Genomic DNA, 18,706 nt, shown 5'->3' with positions numbered 1-18,706 from the left:
ATGGAAATAAACAACTTGCGTCGCAAACTTGCCTTGCGCAGAGCAAAAGTGAATTTGTTCAAAATTTTAAAGCGTATTTTCAGCACGAAAAGCAAGAAGACATGCTTGTAATTTCAAAATGACAATTTCATGCCATTTAAATTCGTTCACCATTGTTTCGCTCATAACAAGCATTTAATTTTTAATGGAAGAGACTCAAGTAAGGAAATACTTGCAAAATCTTGATTATTTTAAGTGCGAGGATGGGCTTAAAAGTGATCACTATAGGTAGGAAGACACATCCATAGTATAGAATTGATATATATATATATATATTATATACAGGGTGGCTGATGAAAGCCGCAACCAAAAAAAAATTGAATAACTTTTTTTCTTTTTAAGTTATCTGTTCCATTTTTGTTTTAATTTGCAGATTGATCTTTAAAATTTATTAAAATGGATAACTGGGACACGCAAACAAGAATTTGGATAGTCCGCCGCTATCACGCACTGGAGTCCGTAGTTTTGGTACAGAGAGAGTACAGGCGGATGTTTGGCGGCGATCCCCCGAGCAGATGGACCATAATGAGACTGGTGAATAATTTTGCTGAGCAAGGAACAGTCGCAAGAAGGCCTTATCATCGAAACCCACCAGCTCGGACGGAGGAAACGATCGCTGCTGTAGCTGCAGCTATACAAAGCAATCCAAGGGTTTCAACAAGAAGCTTATCTGCTCAACTTGGTGTCAGCCGACAGTCTTTGCAAATAATAATGCACAAAGATTTAGACTTATTTCCCTACAAAATTCAAATGGTTAACAAACTGAATGCAGCACACTTGCCGATAAGCTTGGAATTTTGCCAGAAGATCCTGCAAATGGTGGAAGAAGACAAAAACATGTTAAACTGCCTTTTCATGTCTGATGAGGCCCATTTCGATTTAAACGGCAATGTGAACAAACAAAATTGTCGAATATGGAGTACTTCTAACCCACAGATACTCCACGAGACGGAATTGCATCCTCTTCGCGTGACAGTGGGGTGTGCGGTTTCTTCACGCTGTATTGTCGGGCCTTATTTTTTTGAAGAAAATGGTCACACCGTTACGGTTACTGGAGACCGTTATTTGAAAATGCTGAAAGAATTTTTCTATCCAGAACTACGCCGAAAGAGAATTCCTTTCAACTCTGTGGGGTTTCAACAAGATGGGGCAACGTCTCACATAGCCCAGACTGTTATGACAGAGTTGCGACGAAAATTTCCCAATAAACTGATTTCAAGAAACTCCGAATTTCGTTGGCCCCCCAGGTCGCCTGACCTTACTGCACCTGACTTTTTCTTGTGGGGTTTATGTAAACAAGAAGTTTATAAAACAAAGCCAACAAATTTGGATGAAATAAAACAATCCATTCGGGCAAAAATTGCGGCTATTCCTGTCGCAACTCTCAAAGCAGCAATGAACAACTTTTTACTAAGATGCCGCACTTGTGTCAACGAGCATGGGGGGCATTTAAATTCAATTATTTTTAAAACTAGTTAAGCTACATTTAATAAAATTTAATGACCTTCAACTTGAAAAAAAAAATAAATAAAAAAAAAGTTATTTGAGTTTCTTAATGTAGCAAAATTCATCAGCCACCCTGTATATGTACTTTATATACTTTATATAAGTATATATATATACCTACATTTGTTTTTTAATATGCTATTACTGAGAGTTTATGATGACCAACAAGGGGTAGTTGACACAAGTATATTACAATGTAATTATATTACAGGAATATTTAGCATTTTTTACCAGTACTAAGTTGGCGGCCGCCATAGCCCAATGGGTTGGTGCGTGACTACCATTCGGAATTCACAGAGACAACGCAGTTTCGAATCGCGGTGAAACTCCAAAATGAAGAAAAGCATTTTTCTAATAGCGGTCGCCTCTTCGCAGCCAATAGCAAACATCCGAGTGTATTTCTGCCATGAAAAATATCCTCATAAAAAATATCTGCCGTTCGGAGTCGTGGATTTGTGGAACAACATCAAGACGCACACCACAAGTAGGAGGAGGAGCTCAGCCAAACAACCAAAAAGAGTGTACGCGCCAGTCATACATACATACCAGTACTAAATATTATTTTTTGAGATATTTTATAACTTTAAATTAGGCTTGTAAAAAGACCCTGAAGTGGTAAATTTTTCTTTGAGAAATTGTGGTAAAAAAGTGAATATGATGATGGAGATGAATATGAAGCCGGCAAATAAGGGAAATGAATCATGTTAATGTTAGTACCGTTACATACATGTACAAGTTTACGACTTTTACCCAAATCATATTATGGTAAATTAAGACCGCGTAAGTTCTTCGGAGCAAATTTATTGAAGAAAATGGTGTATTCCAAGTCTACGCTAAATTAAAAACAAAGATGCAAGCAAACTACTGTATAGCCTAAAAATGACGTTTGACCCTCCCAAATTGTAAAAGAAAGATCGGCATTGTATATTTTTTTATTTTGGTCAATATTAGGTTTGCTTTTACAAAATTTTTCGTATTTATTTATATTAAGGGATCATTTCATTAGAATTGTTAAAAACCTATAGTTATTTTCTTTAAGAACAAAATAAACATAAGGGATTATAAACGCCACAGAGTGGAAAACAAATGTTTGACATAGGACATTGATTGATAAAATCGAAGCACATATGAAGTCTTTGACAAAAGTATGTGGGATTTACGGACAAAAGAATATTCGTGCGGGAAACTTCCAATGCGTTTCAAAAATTATTCCTACATCAATATAATGAGCGAAAACTGACAATGCCCGAATATAAAATCAAAGAGTTACCTTTCGAAACACCAACGATCTCATTGGATTGTACTGAAACTGATATGAATTGGAAAGCAATTACTTGGCAATTGCAAAAGTTTGTAAATGAAAAATTAACTTCGATCAAAAAATTATAGTACATATACTGCCTTATCGTTTTTACAAACTTGGAGGGTCTACCGTCATTTTGGGTATATAAACTGTTCAGCTATTTTGCCTAGAACTAAGCATAGAATTCAAATATGTCATACACTTTCTTCGAAAAGAAATCGCGCTGCCCTAATAAACATATATAGCTGTTTGTTAATTGATAAGAGCAGATACTATACTTTCATCTTAGCCACAAGGCCATGAAAAGCGGCTTTCGTAGCCGAATGAGTTAGTGCGTGACTACCATTGGAAGCCCTTGGCATGAAACACCAAATAATAGAAAAAGTTTTTTCTAATAGCGGTTGCCCATCGGCAGACAATGGTCCGAGTGTATTTCTGCCGTGAAAAAGCTCCTCACAAAAAACCATCTACAATTCAGAGGTGGTGTAAAAATGTACTTAGTTTCCTCCTCCATATTTGTGGAAAGCGTAAAGACGCACACCATGAATTGGTGTAGGAGCTTAGCCCAACATACCATAAAGAATGTTAGCACCAATTATATATTATAGTTGTAGGTGGTCACCGTAGCCGAATGAGTTATTGCGTGACTACCATTCGGAATTCACAGAGAGAACGTCGGTTCGAATCTCGGTGAAACACCAAAATGTAGAAAAGTTTTTTTCCAATAGCGGTCGCCCTTCGGCAGGCAATGGCAAACCTCCGAGTTTATTTCTGCCATAAAACACTCCTCATAAAAAATATCTGCCGTTCGAAGTCTACTTGAAACTACGTCCCTCCATTTGTGGAACAACATCAAGACGCACGCCACAAATAGAAGGAGAAGGTCGGCCAAACACCCAGAAAGGGTGTACGCACCAATTATATATATATTTGTTTATTCAGAGATCTAGCCAGTCATTTCCAGCATTTTCCAATTGGATTTAAGTATTCCTTTTGAGGCAGCCTCTCGAGTATAATCTAACATAATATTTGTTAAGTTTTAAGAAAGAAGTAAACTAAGTTGATTCTGTTGAAAAGTAAAATCAATGTTACGAAAAAAATTATATCTTGCTTTAATGGCCAACTTCTTAGCACACCATCGTGCAGATTATTTCTTTTTTAATAAAACTATACAAATATTGGAAAATGTACAATTATGAAGAAACTTAATTTAGCTCGAAAGTGTGGCGAATTCGTTTTAACAATTATATGCAATTTAGTGTTTTGTACTTTTTACTTCATACAGACATTTTCGCACTTCGAAAGTGAAACTCGCTGCAATACAAACATGCACGTACACGTACAAACATACACGCTTACTAACACACATGTAGTTAGTCGAGTCTATAATGAATTTAAGAAACATATAAAATTGTGTGCATGCTTGGATTTTTATTTCTTCCACAAATTCATGCGCTTATTATTGATTTTTCTGCCAAAACAACCAACACATGTACATTATACACACATAGGTAAGAGCATTGAAGTGACATGTACGTATATTTGGTTAACGTACAACTAAATGAAATCAGTGATTCACTGCAGCGCACTTTGTCTATACGCCTGAAATGCATTGACTATATGAGTTTCAAGTTTGTGTCTTAAGTCTTTCGTTTCATACCACTACAGCCGCTACTATAAGACACATATTTATATTCGCGCGTGTACGAGTATTTCAATGCAATAACTTACCATTTTGTTTGAAAATTCGTAGTCTCCACAAATAAACTCCAAAAGTTAACGTTTTGAGTGATTCGCTTTCAATTGCGCTGCACCAAAAATATTTACCACTTTTTCCAATAAAACTCAATGAAAAATAGAACGATAAGAGTGTACATATATATATAAGTATATTGTGTGTTGCACAAATTACAAGCAACACCGAATTCAGACGTTGATTTCGTTAAGCTGCAATTGCACTAAAATAAGAAAAATCGATAAAAAGGCCGTTTACTTAGATGAGATTAACAAAGCACTGTAGTGAGAGATTCATAAATTTATTCCCCTTAATTTCAACTTTCACAACTTTTAAATTTATTTACTTTCCGTTAATTGTTTGCAAATACATTAGTTAAAATTTAAGGGCAACTAATTTTAAACTATAGTTCCAGAAGTATATAGATCAAGTACGCCACAGTTGAAATTTAAAATTATTTAAAAACGTATGCTAATGCAAATAAAAATGAAATTTTAAAATGGTATACTAAAAAATGTAATATATTTGCATTTGAAAAGTGAAATCGTGGCATAGTCAATTAAGCTTAACAAAGCTTGAGCATTTTGGTATAAAACAAACTGTCTGCCTTTTTTGGTAATTGTCTTAATGGCCACTTAAACACTTTTATAAATTTCGCTGTGACAAAAAAATTGCCAAAAGCAGTTAAAAATTAAATTAGCAATAAAAGCATTTCGAAGAATTTCGAATGGGTTGTATCAAAAGTCTGCAAACTTTTATTTTAAAGCTTTTTTTGAAAGCACAACAACACTTCTGCTTTTAGTTCCATAATTTGTATGCCAAATAGTAAAAACAAAAAACTTTTTTTTATATTTTTACTCAGTTCCGTATTACTTTACGCGTTTTTGAACATAACTGTTATTGTTATTATTATTTTTTTTTTTTTTTGTTTATTTATAAAAATATATTTTTCCCCAAATCCATTAGCTCCACACAATTAAAATTTTAATTTTGTTTCCTTTTCACACTAAAATTTGTGGAGTTTTTTTACTTAATATTTTCATATATTATGTGTATGTATATGTTCATATTATTTAATAAAATTATAAACAAAATTGCTCGCTTTTAATTTTGCGCACTAACCGTTCAACTGATCTCAACCGCTGGAGTTGGTAACTGTGACTGAACTATTCCTCGACTTGTGCGCATACGCAGCACTCCTCGAGCAAGCAAAAAACCAGCAAACCAGCTGGAGAAATTACGTATGTACTTATGTCTAAACCAACAACAATAACAAGTCAGTGATTTTGAGTTCTTTTTCATTGGCTCTGCCAGTGAGAAACTCAAGCAGTTCACCAACTCAATGTGTAGCCAGCCAACAAGGCGAGTGAGCCTCGAAAGCCAGTTGCACTACATATACATTACCATATTGACCAACCAACCATACCTATCCAGTAGCTGGTTTGTCGACTTTAAGACAAATATTGCTTGCTAGCAGTCGGCACTTGTTTATTAGCTACATCGATATATTTTGTATTTAATATCTTCTTTTACTCAATTTAACTTCTGGTCTTTCGTGACTTGAGTGAAATGGTAGAATTTACCAAAACAAAGCCAACACATGCACCATGAAAGTAAACCTAAACTGAAGTTTTGTGGAATCGCTCAAGCGCAAAGAAATTAACTGCTTATGCGAATGCTAAAGGTATGAGTTGATTATGGCTACCATTTCAGTTACATATTGAAATTTGAAAAAAAATGTAAATCAAAAAATTCATAAGAACAAAAATGAGTAAAAATATTTCTTTAAAATATTACATTTGCAGTTATCGAAATAAGAGCGTTTCATAAAATATTTTCAAACAAATTGTTCACTATACAAACGCCGTTCAAATTTCATTATTTATTCCAATTTAAGAGCAAATGGCCGCTGATTTCGGTGCCTATTTCAGCAATAACGACATCAATATTGTAATACAGTGACCGAATCAATTCTGGATTGTTGGCATAGCATCGATCCTTAGGTACGAAATGAAATCAAATAGTAGCTTCACGCGAATTAACTGACATCACGTCTGATTACACGATTATCGAACTTAATGCGTAGAATATCGATTATTGGACGACTTGCGTAGCGTGTGGCGTTCTACTTGCGTGAAACCAGAGCGTACGACCATTCAGTTCTTCAACGAGCTGTCACAAGTAAAATAAATGGTTATCAAATCCCCATAGTATTCTACATTAGCCATTGCGTAGTTAATATCGTGACTCCAAAATTCACACAAAACAATTGCACTCTGAGCATGCAGCAACTGCTCTGTGGCAACGCGTGGGTTCCCTAACTTCCAAATATGCCAATGAAAATCGGCTTCATCTGTAAAAATGATTTTTTAAGCTGAATTTCTGTCACTATCTAACTAGCGGCCGCTGCAGCCAAATGGGTTGACGCGTGACTACCATTCGAAAGTGCGCAGGCTCGAATCTCCCTTCATGAAACACCAAATCATAGATAACGTTTTTTCTAATAGCCCCTTTGCAGGCTATGACAAACCTCCGAGTGTATTTCTGCTACGAAAATAAGCTCCTCATAACGAATCATCTGCCGTTCGGAGACGGTACAAAACTATAACCTCGCGAAACCATTGTTTTTCTTTCTGCTCTTTTTCAGACAAGATATGAAGGACTGCAACTTAACTCAAGAAATGAAGAGGCATGCAGTTATCGTCGATACATGTGCAAATCAAACCGATTTGGAAATCTCTAATTTTCTTAAGTGCGCCCGTTCGTTCATTTATAAGGTTCGTCGTGAATTGAAAGCATCAGGCGATGATGCATATTGTAAAACACAAAAAACACGAGGAATGTTCTGACACTGTCCGAATTTATTCAGCAAGCGCAAGCGATCATTGACGAGGACCTTTCAAAATCAATGAAGGCCTTTATGATGGAGCTTAATGTTTCTGAGGGTCTTATCCGTCGAGTTGTCCATCTCCGGTATAAATCCTACGTTATGCGCAGAAAATAGTTGTGTTGAAGCAAACATGAGAACAGAAAGTTATCCGATCGAAACGCCTTCTAAATATAATTAAACACCTTGAAACGTCTGACGTCCAAATTCAAGCGACCAACCGCAGAACCGCGACCAAACCTGAATGATAGATGGCTATGATCCAATCCTGTTGTCATGCATACAAAGTTTCCAGCCACTGTTATGGTTTCGTATGTTCTGAGCAACACAAGACATGTCATGCCAGCACACTACATTTTTCAAGGACTACAGATAAATTCTGCTGCATAAATCGATGTTCTAGAGACAGTACTGAAATCCTGGATTGATATGGTACGCGATGACAGACCGCACATCTTTCACCAAAACTCTGCTCCTTCATACAAAGCTATGGCGACACAAAATTGGATGACCATGACCACATAATATCGAACTTATGGTCGCCTAACTCCCCAGACCTTAATCTCCTGTATTATTAAGTGTGGGGCGTAGTTGAGCGTGAAACCAATAAGCATTCTCCTTTATTTTCTGAAGGCTGCAATTAATGCCGTTATCGTCAATATCAATAAGGAGCATTCGACTCGGACATGCAATCGTTTTCGAACCGACCCGGATCAAGGAGGTTATTACAGCTAATGGAAATTTTATTGAATGATTTTATAGATATTTAATAAGTTAGTGTTATGTAAAAAATTCGTGAAGTTTCATTAAAATTTTATTAAAATTAGTTTTACTCTCAAATTCTTACGCACCCTTCAGAGGAACGGGGAAAATATTGTGTTGTTGAGACCTGCGGCAAATTTCCATTCTTGGATTCAAGAGCACACTGTCGTTAAAGTAGCAATGTTATCCGTTGAGCAAGCATGGGTATTACCTTTTTTACTTCACGATGTTGTGCCTTACCACGATCAGTTTTTGCTTTTTTAATTTCGCACCTGAAACGCTTTTGAGACATAACGCAATGCATTTCGAAATTTCATTTTAGACCCAATATTTGTGCTTATCTTCTTCATATTCTGGTAGCAAAGTCCCGAAATAGCTCAGCATAGAAAAATCGAACTAAATTACTAGGGCAACTACAAATAAAATAATGCAAGGCAACAATGTATGCAACTGATAAACAAGTTTGCATTTTGGGATAATGATTTTTAAGATAACTCCAACTAGACATCATTGAGTTTTACTGATCTTAAAAGTACTTTGGATCAGCAGTTCCGCTTTAGTACAACAACGCAGGGGACTGTTCTTTTTCCCAATTATATTTGCTTTGCCTTGAAATATCTGGTTGAATAAATGACACCAAGGATTGTTTTATATATTTTCCTTAGTGGTAGACATTTGCATTATCTGAAACCTGGAGTCTACGCAAAAAATAAATTGAAATTCATTTGCAAAATGCTTCTATTTTATTGCTTCTAAATAGATTATCACATAAAAACTAGTATTAAATAAATTTTGAAACTTCTTTTAAGCATCTTCTACACAACTTTCATATCCACTGCATAGGAAGAAGCGCGTTCATGCGCACACTTCACATATCCAAGCTGATATAAAAGATTATCAGTAGCAACTAGTTCTCTATTCAAAATCAAGCGCATTTAGCTAATTATGAAACGTCTAGCAAATGACTGCGAGCTGGCTAGTTTGTGCGCAAAATTAGCATAAAGTAATTTTTTCCAAAAAAAAAAACTAATTTTAATGTGCAAGCATTTAACGCACGCATATTTACCTATGCTCATACATATTTATGCTCATATTCCCTTTTAAATAAAAATGCATAAAAATCCAAACGTAAACGTCTAAATTGCCTTGATGGCATTAAAAAAATCACTCCACACCCAAGCAGCCACAAATATTATGTATGTACTCTCATATATGGTATACTTAAAATGGTCACAGTAACCAATAACTCGATCCCGTGTTTGATCCCGCTCATTATATTGGTAGTAATCATTTATGCCCAATTTTCTTAATTTTTATTATATTTTCTCGTGTCGCGTCTGAATACTCATATGGTTTCTTCTATGTAAAGTATGAAGAATTGAGAGAACAATTCGGCACAGAAAAATATTTATACAAATAAATTCTCTAGTACTGTTAGCATTAATCATATTTAGGACGCCTAGCTTTTAAAAAAGTGGTATAAACTCCCTGAAACTATATACCCATAAATAAACAGAAGAATAAGTTGAGACTGAAAGCCTATACTCTGCAATTCTAAGGTCACAGCGTAACCATTTGAGGACAAACGCATATTATTATTTGGAAGATATAGGTAAAGTGAATCCCCTTATTCTGCTTAAATAACGCCATTAAATCACGCCATGTCTCGCAGCTTGAGAACTTAAAATGCAGAACAAAAATATTGTTGAAATGATTTTTTTTTTATTATATTCTGGTAGATAATTTCATGGAATTTTTGACTGACTTCTACTTTTTCCAATAAATCTGATTTGACTACTTTTGCCAATAAATCTGAATAATAAATCTAATTGATCAGCAATCAGCAAAAATACGAAGCAAACGACTGTCCGCTTGCACGAGCTGTATTTTCTAAGCACGTAAGCCAATATCCTTACGTAAAATTTTCCATGTAATCGGAGGACAAAGGCCAACAAGTTGGGAACTACGACGAATTGACATTTCGGCGTCTTCTTCAACACTTCGCTCTATGAACTTTTGGATCACATTTAGTTTTCTAAAGTAAATTTCCACAATTGGGAAGAGTGATTCTGGTGTTAAACACTTCTTGATGACTTGTCAAACCTTACTGAAGAAATACCAACTCAGCTGTCAACCCGGAGTTATCGATATCGATAGTTATCATGCAACTAAAAAAACGATTGATAAATAGTATACTTATATCGGCGGCGGCCGTAGCCGAATGAGTTGGTGCGTGACCACCATGCGGAATTCACAGAGAGAACGTTAGTTCGAGTCTCGGTGAAACACCAAAATTAAGAAAAACATTTTTCTAATAGTAGTCGCCCCTCGGCAGGCAATGGCAAACCTCCGAGTGTATTTCTGCCATGAAAAATCTCCTCCTAAAAAATATCTGCCGTTCGGAGTCGGCTTGAAATTGTACAATAGGTCCCTCCATTTGTGGAACAACATCAAGACGCACACCACAAATAGGAGGAGGAGCTCGGTCAAACACCCAAAAAGGGTGTACGCGCCAATTATATATTTATATATAGTATACTTATATACAAAAAGTCGCATGTGGTTAGATTAGAAAATTGGCCACGAAGAAGACAGCGATAAACCTGTACATTACACGCTAAATGTTAATTAGGAAATACCTCATATGTTTTTAAAATGGATGTGAGCCAAGCAGGGCAGGTGTAGAGTAGATGCTGAGATAAATCCAATTCATTATTCTTCAGGCAGATGCACCAAACGAGCCTTGAAGTAAAGTATCCAATTAAGACCCACACCACTATCTGTTGCTACGACATGGTTTGCAATAGAAGCTCTCCTCATCCGATCTACCAATGGTTATAAGGATCCGGCGGCCTTGTATGCTAGTGTTTTCGGCCGATGCGGCCTATCCCAAAATTAGTATTGTGCACTTCGTGGATAATGAAATCCCGAAACCTAATACCCGTAATTCCCCAGCCATCCCAATTAGACAAAAGCGTATTGCACCGATAAATAATTGTGTCCAATATTTCATGAAACAAGGCGTATCCATGTTTTATGCTGTATATATATATATATATAGGTAGATTATCATATGTATTGAAATACATAGGTACATACTCGTATTATTATACCTTTTATAACCAGCTATCCTGTATAAATTTATTATACTACATACATTTATATTTTTTTTTATTGGCTTACTATCTTCATTAATTTTAACTTTCAACTTCATAAATATATAATGAGTACATAGATGTATACGAGTATATTCCTATATATGTATATATGTAAATATAAAATAATTTGCAATGAAAGCGAAAGTTTTTTTGGGCTAACAACGCGTCGTCGCGGTTGATTTAACGCTGTGCAGTCTCTGTCGTTAGCACTGCCTGGCATGCGTTAATTGGCAACCTGGCACAAAACGTAAACAAATGGAAACTCAAGCACGTATGTATGTATGTATGTATATATATATATGTATATATATTGTATATTTATATGCATTAAGACAAATGAGTACAAACGTTTTGCAACAAACTATACAAACATGTGCTTTTATCACATATTTTACATCTTCCTGGATACGCCAACTTAGTTTTTACGTTCCGATTGTATGAAGATAAATACGAGTATTTTGATGTGGGTGCATGAAAATATATGAAACGGTAAGCTACTCTTTCGAAAATCCCCCAATTTCGGACTGGTTCACTTTTATTCAACTTGAAACTATGACTAGTTCGCGATCATTTACAACAATGATAGATTACAAGGTTTGGTTTGGTTTGGTTTCTAAGCAAAATTGTGAGAGTAACTTTGGCTGTTATATCATAGGATTTGACAGAGAGGGGAGAGAGAGAGAGTGAAGAGTGTAAATTAAGTTAGTTGAATACAATCAGTTTTTCAATCAGTCGTTGTTCAGACGACAATGAAGTAACATAATAACACGTTCACATATAAGTATGTAGATGATCTACTTTTTCGTGCGTAACTCCCAATCTGTAATTAAAAATCGAGATTTCCCATACAAATTTTCTCCCCCAAAATCTGAGGTTATAAAATAATCCTAGATAATAATCATATTTTTTGACGTGTGTCCTCTTATTACTTGTTATAAAATGTAATATCCAATTTCAAATGCGTATTGTTGCCATAATTTTTTTAAACCTCAGTAAACGTCGTTTACGGATTTCCTTCAACTGTTTATTATTAGCGGCCAATTGCACAATTGAATTAGCTATTACTTCTCCTTGTCTTTTCTTCAGATTGTTAATTATTAAATAAACCAAAAAGACCGAAATTTATCACCAAAATAATTTTTATGAAGAAAAACCGTTTACAACAGTATTGACAGCTGATTGACAATTTTGCAGGTAATCTGCCATATGTGAACGGGCAGATTAATTTTGTGGATTTATTGGTAATTCATGCATATGTGAACGTATTATAAACAGTATCTGCGTTGATTTTTTCGTGTACGACCCACACAATTCCAGTTTGTTCGTGAACAAACCGCTGTCACATCCCCTGTAACGCCAGCAAATCAGCTGATTCCTTCAGACTCTCTTAACACCAGTTAACGGTCTGTTAACTGTTATGTTAGCCACACATCTTCTGTATTCTATATTCAGTAGTTCATTCCCTTGCTTATATGTAGCAAATGGTGAATTTTTCGCGGGCGGTATCCAACGAAGTGTCAATTGCATTCTACTGCATCCAGTTTTCGACAGTTCAGAATAGTACAAGATCTTTATATGGTAAGTAGTACGCTTTGAAACTATTTTTCTGTATTTCTGAACCAGTACTAAGCTCCCCAGACGGTATTTAATATGCCGTGCTTAACGTTTTCAAAAGTTCAGAGTCAGTTAAAATGACATACAAAGGAAATTTCAAAAGTGACGGCTATAATAGTGAATACTTTCTAGGATGTACCTTTTTTATGTCATCTGTGACATTTTATGTCATCTGTGACATGATAGAACAACGCTTTCAAAATTATTGAAACTTATTAGGAAAATGGTCGACCTTTAAGACCAAAATATTGCAAAATTCGTGATATTTTCGGTGGTAGACCAAAAACTGGGCGTTCTATTGTGAATATTTTGAAAAGTGTTGCTGAACAACCTTCAACATCGATGTTTCGACGCTCTCAAAAATTAGGCATTCATGAGTCAACTGTTTGACGGATTTTAGCTGTGCTCTGTATCAGATTTAAATTATGTCAATATAAGTAATTGTTAAGAGCCGTATTTGAAATAAAAATAGTGAAACCTGAAAGAACCTTACATGTTTTTACATGTTTTACTAGTTTTATTTTGAAACAAATCGCTGCACGTCTTTTGAAGGACCCTTTATTTTACATATGTTGGTGCATACATATACTTAGTTCCTAAAGAAACATAAAAATTAACCTTAGTATTTAGCAAGAATTCAAATATAGAAGTGAAAAAAATCAAAATAGCTTTGTGGTGTCGTAGTTGCAAATGAGCTGTATGAAGATAATGATGAAATAGTCAGCTTTGAAAACAAAAATGAGAAACTAGCTTAGGTTAATGTAATAAAAGTAGATAATAGGAACTAAAAAGTAAACTAAATTCTACAGTTACTTCAGCTCAAGTTAAGATCTACACGGACGGACCTAAAATAAGAAGAGCTTTCTATTAGTGAATCCTTTAAACTACCGGATCACTGTAGTGTTTTTCAAGCGGAAATAAAAGCTATTCATGAAACCTTAAAATGGCTAAAGGTAAACAGAGTATCATCAACGGATATCTGCATTCTATCGGGCAGCCAAGCTGCCGTACGAGCCCTGGATGCATTCCAAACAACATCAAGGAGCCTCTTACGTTGTCACCAATCTCTAAATGAGATGGTCAAACAATATCGTATAATCTTATGCTGGGTTCCAGGCCACAGAGATATACCAGGGAACTGTAGGCAGACCAACTTGCAAGAGAAGGTACCGGTATGCCAGTCATAAGTAATTTTATGGAGATACCTCTCGCAACTTATAAGCTTCTCATTAAGGACGCACTAATCAGTTCTACAAATCAAAGATGGATTAGCGTTAACACCTGTGAAACTGCTAGGCAAACATGGTCAAGCCTAAATTTACGTCTGTCCAAGAGTATTATAAAACTGAGTTGACTTCAAATCAGGACCTTAGTAGGGGCCCTCACAGGACATGGTCTCATAGGAAATTATGCAAGGGGATTAGGCGTTTACACGCATGATTTCTGTCGTAGCTGCAAAAATGAAAAGGAGTTGGAAACAATTCAACACCTTTTTTGCACATGCCCAGCTCTAGCCAGAAGCAGGAACCGATTTTTAAAATCCTACTTCCTAATGAGTATAGATAATCTATACACTTTAGGTATCAACAACCTTATACGCTTTGTCAAAAGCTCAGGATGGTTCAATATGGAGAGGGAAATGAAGCCCAGCCCCCGCGGCTCACAATGGACCCATTTCATGGTCTAAGTGGCATCGTTGCCTCTATGTGCGATGCGGCTGCCAAACCTAACCTAACCTAACCTCAACTCAACAGCCGATTACGTCACATTCTCTGAGAGTAGAGTGGCAATAGCTCGACATGCACAACTTCCTGTTTCTCCTCAACCATCGCTCATGTCAAAATCGTCGATTTAGAAAATACCAGCTTTGATTCTTCCGAAAGGCAAACAGTTGTAGCTTCAGTGAGCGAACTGGTACGTAATTATCTAGTTCTAAGCCAGAAGTTTATTTCTTTACCTCAAGTTTTGCTACAGGGTATACAATCGCGAAGCATGAATGTGTGAGGACTGTACAACATTTCCAAAATATTTATTGCTCCTAACAAACTTGAAAATGCTTTATTTTCGCCATATACCTCCCCGAAAGGGTGCGCTGATTAGGTGGGGGACTGTTCTCGAGTGTCTACAAATGTTGAGTGCTTACATGTTTACATATACAGCAATAACACGGACTGCTACGAACTCTACATTCTATTACGCATGAAATCAGTAATATTGATAATGTCAATTGTCATGTAGCTATCGATAGCTATCTTTTTTTTTATCTTGGTGTACTCCATTTTAAGCATTTTACCACGAGCAACGATTTTAACGATTCATGTTATGCTTATAAAGGTGTTCGCTGACATATATGTATGTACATGCATACTTATATACATACTTGTATATACTCTATTTTCAAATTGAAGGAGGAGCACAGTGAAATATCTAATATCCTTCATTAGATATAGCCGTAGCAATATGTATTATATATATCTAATTATATATGTACAAATGCATAAGCATAAAAAATTAGATGATACCTGTAAAGCTTTTTTCATTTTGTATAACATGACCGGGCGAAAAATATATGCCTCACAAAAAATTTTCCTTACATCATTTATAGATAGCGCGAATATTCTCATATGCACAGCAGTTAGCTGCTTGGGCCTTTTATTTTGATTATACTTTAACCAATGCAAGTTTATTTACATAAAAAAGATTGACCTAAATTTCACGATTTATCTCTTAAATGTAGATAAAAAAGACCATGCATCTATATTCAACGAGACAAAACAATTGCAACTTAATGAAAATAGCGCATAAAAAAAAGGAAAAAAAATAATAATAATTCGTGGCAAATCCATTGATCTCAATAACTAACTGCCTTGCACCGCCGCGCACCGCACGAAGCACTTTTAATATAATGTTTATTTATCCCTCGTACTTCCAGTCTGCTGGTTAGTTTTTTTTTGTTCGTTTTCCACGAAATTACGACGATTTTTTTCTTTTATAAAGTTGAAAATAATTCTTGAAAGCGGCTGCTTATGAGTGCAATAAATAGCTTGCGCAACGTTCCGCCGAATTTTGACGGAAATTTTTGCTTCGGGCTAGTTTCTCAATCAAAACATGCTCTCCTAAAAAATTTTTGCGCACAGATGATGCTAAGGAAATATTTCGATCAAAATAAACAAAACTTTTGTACAATTAGAGAATAGATTAAGGCACGAATACTTTTGTCGGGGTATAACGCACTAAACAAAGGTGCAATTGTGCAAAATGGAAAAAACTAAAATTTAATTAAATAAACATTTTCAAAAATATATATATGTATAATTGGCGCGTACACCCCTTTGGGTGTTTGGCCGAGCTTCTCCTCCTATTTGTGGTGTGCGACTTGATGTTGTTCCACAAATGGAGGGACCTACAGCTTCAAGCCGACTCCGAACGGCAGATATTTATATGAGGAGATTTTTCATGGCAGAAATACACTCGGAGGTTTGACATTGCCTGCCGAGGGGCGACCGCAATTAGAAAAATGTTTTTATTAATTTTGGTGTTTCATCTAGATTCGAACCTGCGTTCTCTCTGTGAATTCCGCATGGTAGTCACGCACCAACCCATTCGGCTACGGTGGCCGCATTTTCAAATATGTTCATGAAATACTTTAATCTCTAAAACAAGCAATAAGAAGCATTTCAAAAGAAAAATTTGTTTGTAATGGTGTTTTCGTTTCTACTCAAAAATTATGCTAAACAGCTTCTTTGTTCAAATAGTTGGACCGCATACTTCGTTTTAGAATTTTAAAACTAAGTCCGCTAAAAGAAACAAAAAGTTCTTGTTGTAGTTTGGCTTATTTGATTCAACCAACTGCAGACGTGAGTAGTACATATAAGCACTAAGAACTAAACGGATGATGAAATAGTGGCAAATTAGAGAATTTTGAGAAAATTTTCACAGATACGTCTAATTCAACCACCGTAGCCGAATGGGTTGGTGCGTGACTACCATTATCCGGGTAGTATCCGGGTTCGAAACACTGAGCATAAAACTCCAAATCGCTCTTCCGTTTTACAGTGGATATAAATTACAGGATATAAATTACATTTAAAAAAAGAAGGCTAAAATCGGTCCGGACCGAACTCTATATAACCGCGCATACCACCTTGATCAAAGAGTCCCTCTAAGTAAACTGATTTGAGTTCGGTATCTTTGTTAGGTTGCCACGTCTATGATTGACATTCCTACCAAAATTGTATGGCCATTGCTTGACATTTGTAAAATTTACACCGTATTGAGTAAATATAGCTTTGCACATGTTTGCAATTTTTTTTAGTTTTAAAAATGAATTTGAATTTGCTACAACAAGTTTGTATTAAATTTCGCTTAAAAAGTGGATTAAATCGTACGAAAACCTTAGCAATGTTGGGATATGGTTCGGTAATGAAACTCTAAAGAAAGCAGCCGTTTATGAGTGGCATGAACGCTTCAGAAGAGATCGAGAGAGAGAGAGAGTCCCATCGAGGACAACGAAAATGGTGGCAGGCCATCGGCATCCAGAGATGATGAAAACATCAATAAAGTAAAATAAAAGTTGATCACTAACAGCAAGGTGCTGGCAAAAGACTTAAGTGTTGGACTAAAAAATTGAAACATTTTTTATGGCATATTCTAAAAGTACATCATCTTAAAAATATAAATTCAAAACAGATCGAAAGTTACAGACCGTGGAAGCGCGCAAATTATCCATAAATGAAGTACACGCAAAACTTTAGACGCGATTATCTCGAAGTAATGTTTTTTGAAAATTACCGTCGCGATGATCATTATTTATCAAAAACTATTTGACCGATTTGCATAAACTTTTTTTTTAATCATTCGAAGTTACAACCTCGCGAAGCTGAACGGTTCACTTTTTATAAATACTTGCATAGTTCGCTTGAATTAATTTTTTTTTTAATTTTTCAACCCCTCAAAAATCGGTTTTCATTTCGAGAAAAAATTTGTTTGGGTAAATAACATAAGCCGTTCAGATTCACTAAAAAACCTTTTTCTACAATAATTATTTAATTTTTTTGATTTCAGTTGAGCTGCTCATGCGCTACCGTGATCACCGCAAGCCTCTTCTAAAAAACAGCGTTACGGGGGAGGGGCAATATCAACAATGAATAATAACATTTTTTAAAATAAAAACACAAAAATGTATTCTTCGAGAGTTACCCTTCGGTATGATATATGTCTTATTTGAATAAAAGTTCTACATATTTAAAAAAAATTATGACAATCGTCCATTTTTTCGGGCTCACAAGGTATATAACCCCTTAAACATTGCTTACTATATATATCTATTCAGGTCATCATAGTTTGATTTGGGTTTGCACTGTAACATCAGGCGAGTCAATTAAGACCAAAAGAAACACGCCGTTTTCAGTCAAAAAAGAAAGCGATACTCACAGATTTTATGGACTACAATGGTATTGCACAACACACATTGTTTCCAGAAGGTCAGACAGTTAAAACAACAACAAACAAAGATTATTATTCGAGCGTGAAAGAAAGGCAAATAAGAAAGGATTTGTGGGAAAACAACTCGTGGATTTTGCACCAAGACAAAACGCTGGCATATGTGCGTATCAGTTGATGGGGAGTACTTTGAATGCGATAGTATCACGTTTGAGGAATAAACTTATATTTTGAATTTTCTGAATATATTCCTCGAACTT

The 18,706-nt window shown here is 35.5% G+C and overlaps 1 protein-coding gene across 2 annotated transcripts in view; it reads right to left on the bottom strand.

Annotated features, from left to right (window-relative positions):
• Positions 1 to 5,771, bottom strand: part of LOC128862364 (probable chitinase 10) — a 72,653-nt gene extending 66,882 nt beyond the window's left edge. For both annotated transcript variants that reach the window (XM_054100943.1, XM_054100944.1), the window contains exons 1-2: positions 5,706 to 5,771; positions 4,580 to 4,806 (exon numbers count right to left, since the gene is read on the bottom strand). Coding sequence is in view for 1 of the 2 variants with exons in the window: in XM_054100944.1 (XP_053956919.1) it covers positions 4,580 to 4,582 (3 nt within the window). In the remaining variant the exon portion in view is untranslated. The remainder of the gene's footprint in view (positions 1 to 4,579; positions 4,807 to 5,705) is intronic.
• Between the last annotated feature and the right edge of the window lie 12,935 nt (positions 5,772 to 18,706).

The sequence above is a fragment of the Anastrepha ludens genome, chromosome 4 (assembly GCF_028408465.1).
Source record: "Anastrepha ludens isolate Willacy chromosome 4, idAnaLude1.1, whole genome shotgun sequence".
Taxonomy (NCBI): Eukaryota; Metazoa; Arthropoda; class Insecta; order Diptera; family Tephritidae; genus Anastrepha; species Anastrepha ludens.
This window is presented reverse-complemented; position numbering and strand designations above follow the sequence as displayed.